This window comes from Cynara cardunculus (assembly GCF_001531365.2).
Source record: "Cynara cardunculus var. scolymus isolate 2C chromosome LG 7, CcrdV1, whole genome shotgun sequence".
Classification (NCBI taxonomy): domain Eukaryota; kingdom Viridiplantae; phylum Streptophyta; class Magnoliopsida; order Asterales; family Asteraceae; genus Cynara; species Cynara cardunculus.
This window is the reverse complement of record NC_037534.1, coordinates 1,209,592-1,213,146: the sequence shown is the minus strand read 5'-3', so window position 1 is coordinate 1,213,146 and position 3,555 is coordinate 1,209,592. Positions and strand designations below refer to the sequence as shown.

The 3,555-nt window shown below is 35.4% G+C and overlaps 1 protein-coding gene across 1 annotated transcript in view; it reads right to left on the bottom strand.

Annotated features, from left to right (window-relative positions):
* Positions 1 to 3,189: 3,189 nt before the first annotated feature.
* The window catches only part of LOC112515638 (metalloendoproteinase 1-like), a 5,326-nt gene continuing 4,960 nt past the window's right edge, over positions 3,190 to 3,555 (bottom strand). The window contains exon 2 of the mRNA XM_025122545.1: positions 3,190 to 3,512. Coding sequence (XP_024978313.1) covers positions 3,190 to 3,512 — 323 coding nt within the window. The remainder of the gene's footprint in view (positions 3,513 to 3,555) is intronic.

The window sequence follows — 3,555 nt, the reverse complement described above, 5'->3', positions numbered from 1 at the left end:
TTTGAAATTTATAACTATGATTGGAATCAAAACCAACCAAATATCATTAAAAGTGAAATCTAGGATGATGACTTGGCAAGATGAGGGGAACAAAAGGTTGTCTTAGAAGAGACTTGATACCTTACCTTCACTATTATAATGCGTTTTAAAACYGTGAGTCAAAARTGGACAATAACTGGTACAATTGGCTTGGGATGTTACATTTATGATGTTATATTTTTCAGTCAAATTACATGGAAATGCAACATATTTTGTTTTTTAGTCATATTTTCATTTGACGTATGTTTAAAAWWTTTATTTCAGTACTTCGGTTGGGACATTTCTAACATTCAGGTACCTACGTTAAACATGAGAATGAATGAAATTAAGTACTTCCGATCCGATTTCTATTTTGGGGTAACATACGTTGGTCTAAATGTTTGARATATCACATCTGGGTTATCAAAATAAAAGTTCCAAAAAAACGTTACACATAATAAAAATCAGATTAAAGTACATTGCATTTTAATTCAATTTGCCCTTTTATATTYACAACAACGATTATTTTTGTATATATAGGTTTTTTGATGTTGAGGAGTAAATCTAATTTTATATGATTAATTTGTTGTTGATGATGATCGAAGTTTGGGTTGTAGGGCACTGGTTAAATTTCAGGGGATGTAGTGGAAAWTTTCTTCTACTTCAAGTTTAAATCGAGATGCTGCCAAAGACTTTATGGCCATGGAGATTCACCTGCAATGCAGTAACTTTAGGCATTTATGATCGTTTGGGAATTTGTCTTAACATGTAAACTGCCCTAGAAACACACTGTTACACAGCTGTACTTTAAGACATGTACTTAAAATGTCAAAAGGATTTTCCTAAAATGTCATCATACATACTGTATGATTCACCTAGGGGCCTTACCCGGTAAATGTTTATTGGTATGAGTCAACACTATAATTTATTTTGATGCGTAAGATTTTAGTACATCAAAACATATTGAATGCAACAATTTGTCATCTTCACTTACCGATAAAACTCTTCATCCTTCTCATCGTCCTTACCCGATAAAATTCCATCAAAACAAAATTCCATCTTCGAGATGCTATTTTTAATCCATAAAAGAATCTTTTACGCTTGCATATTTCATTAACAAAACCTCCATGGACGGATGAAACAACCACCACAATTAGTGGTATATGTTAGCTTCAAAAGTAGAAATGGATTGGAGGACATTTCTTGTGATCGTGTCTTTTTTTGTCAACCAGACATACTTGACGCAGAAACTTGAATTTTTACGTAAAGTCTAAAAATTGCATTTTTTTTATACAATAACTGATGTATGGGACAGGTGATTTTTATCCTACACCGACATCCAAAACTCCCATTAAAAGAAACACTGCTTATGCTTGATGCTTGATGCTTGTGTTGTGATCTTCCAGGCTCCAAGAAAACCCACTCTCTTGAAAAGACGACGTCAAAAGCGAGTGTTCATCGGAACACAACAATCAACGGCTCAGAATCATGGAAGTCGTCGTCCGATTACTACCCATCTGGACAACACTACTCATGTTTTGTTTGCACTAGTTTTCCAACAACCACCAACATTTTTCATAAAACAAGGAGTAACAATGAAACGGAACAACGGAAAAAGCTACAACATTCCTCCGGCGACTCTCCAAAGCGCAATCACGATCTCCATAATCCTCCTGATACCATTCTACGACTCCATCTTCATTCCGTTCACTCGTTTCATCTTACGCAACGAGAAAGGAATCACAACCATGCAACGGATCGGAATCGGAATCGGAATCGGAATGTGATGTTCCTCTCCGTCATCGCAATGGTATTTGCAGCGACGGTGGAATCGAAGAGGCTTGAATCAACGAGATCTAGATCTGGACGGTTGAGTATCTTCTGTTTGTTGCCGCAGTATATTCTGTTAGGGATCTCGGATATTTTCACGGTGGTCGGAATGCAGGAGTTTTTCTACGGCGAGGTTCCGGCAGGGATGAGGACGATGGGAATCGCGATGTGTACAAGTGTGTTTGGAGCTTTGTGAGTGCTTTAATGGTGTTTTTGGTGGAGAGATTTGCGGAGGGAAAAGGAAATTGGATGTTAGCATGTACAAGTGCTTTAAGCTTCATAGCATTTTATTGTGCTTTGTAAGTTGTACAAAAGTTGTGCTTAAAGGAAATGAATTAAGATAACACTCTTTTGGATGCCGCAAATCATGAAAAAATAATTTACTTTAACTTTATTTTTATTTTGGTTAATGTAATTTCAAAACTTTTATTTTAATATCTAAGATGTAAAGTTTTAAATATTTAAGTATCAGRGTAACTACTTGAAACATTTACYAGTTACGATATTGATGTGACGAGTTATGTGGTATCAAACTCAATATTATTTGCTATTCAATCCAATTTCATCCCATCACTCGTCACATCAGCATAGTAACCGATTAATGCTTCAACCACTTACCCGTGTACTTAAATGTTTAAATCCTTACATCTTAGGTGCAAAAATGGAAGTTAACACATCATATTTTCATCTATTTAATAAATGTTACTTTCTCTCTCACTCTCTCTCTCTCTCTCTCTCTCTCTCTCTCTCTTTACGTGTATTTATATGAATGGTGGACATGTATAAGACATGAAAAATTAGGTCAAGTGATTTTTATCTTAAACCGACATCCAAAACTCCCACTAAAAGAAAAATGGAACCTACCACCATGAACAAAATAAATTCCATGGACGAGTGCAGACTTTTCTTTCCGCCCCAYAWGGAATTTTCATGTTTGTACCAAAATCATTACTAGAAAAGACCGGATCCCTTATATACTGTCATTTTATTAACTATGAAAAAGASWTATTAAAACCATGAAAGATAAGTTTTTATCGTGTTTCCCAAATAGTTAAACCCATTGGTCATTAGCCATTTATGTCACAAAATAGTTTAATAAAACAATATATTGATATTTATAGAAAAACATATTGTCATTGATCAAATGCTTAGGACATACATAGATACATAGGTATGTATGTGTGACATACATACATGATAACAATAACAAAATAAGTAATACATATTGTCATGATCAAATGCTCACAACATAGATACATAACAATAAACAACATACTTAGTACATATAGTAATGATGTGAGTATGCATGCATGCATGCATACATAACGACCACATATATAATTAATTAAGTCCATAAAGAACTTTGATGCCTTGAATATCATCTGAATTCAAACCCTTTACAACTCCAGAACGGATGGTAGCATACATTGAGGCATTCGGATCTGCACTATGCCTCAACCCAAGCAGATGCCCGATTTCATGAACCGCTACCGACTCATAATCCATAACATTCGGAACCGCTCCTGGTCCATCCGACCAATTCTCATCTGCATCGAAATCAACCCTTCCATTAGTTGGTGCAAAAGCATGCGCCAATACACGACCAGGCCCATCAAAGTCAGACCCATCTCCATGATTTCCTCTTTTAAAACTCACCTTCAAATCTGCATTCGTAAAACCATTGACTCGCGTAAACCTAAAGTAACC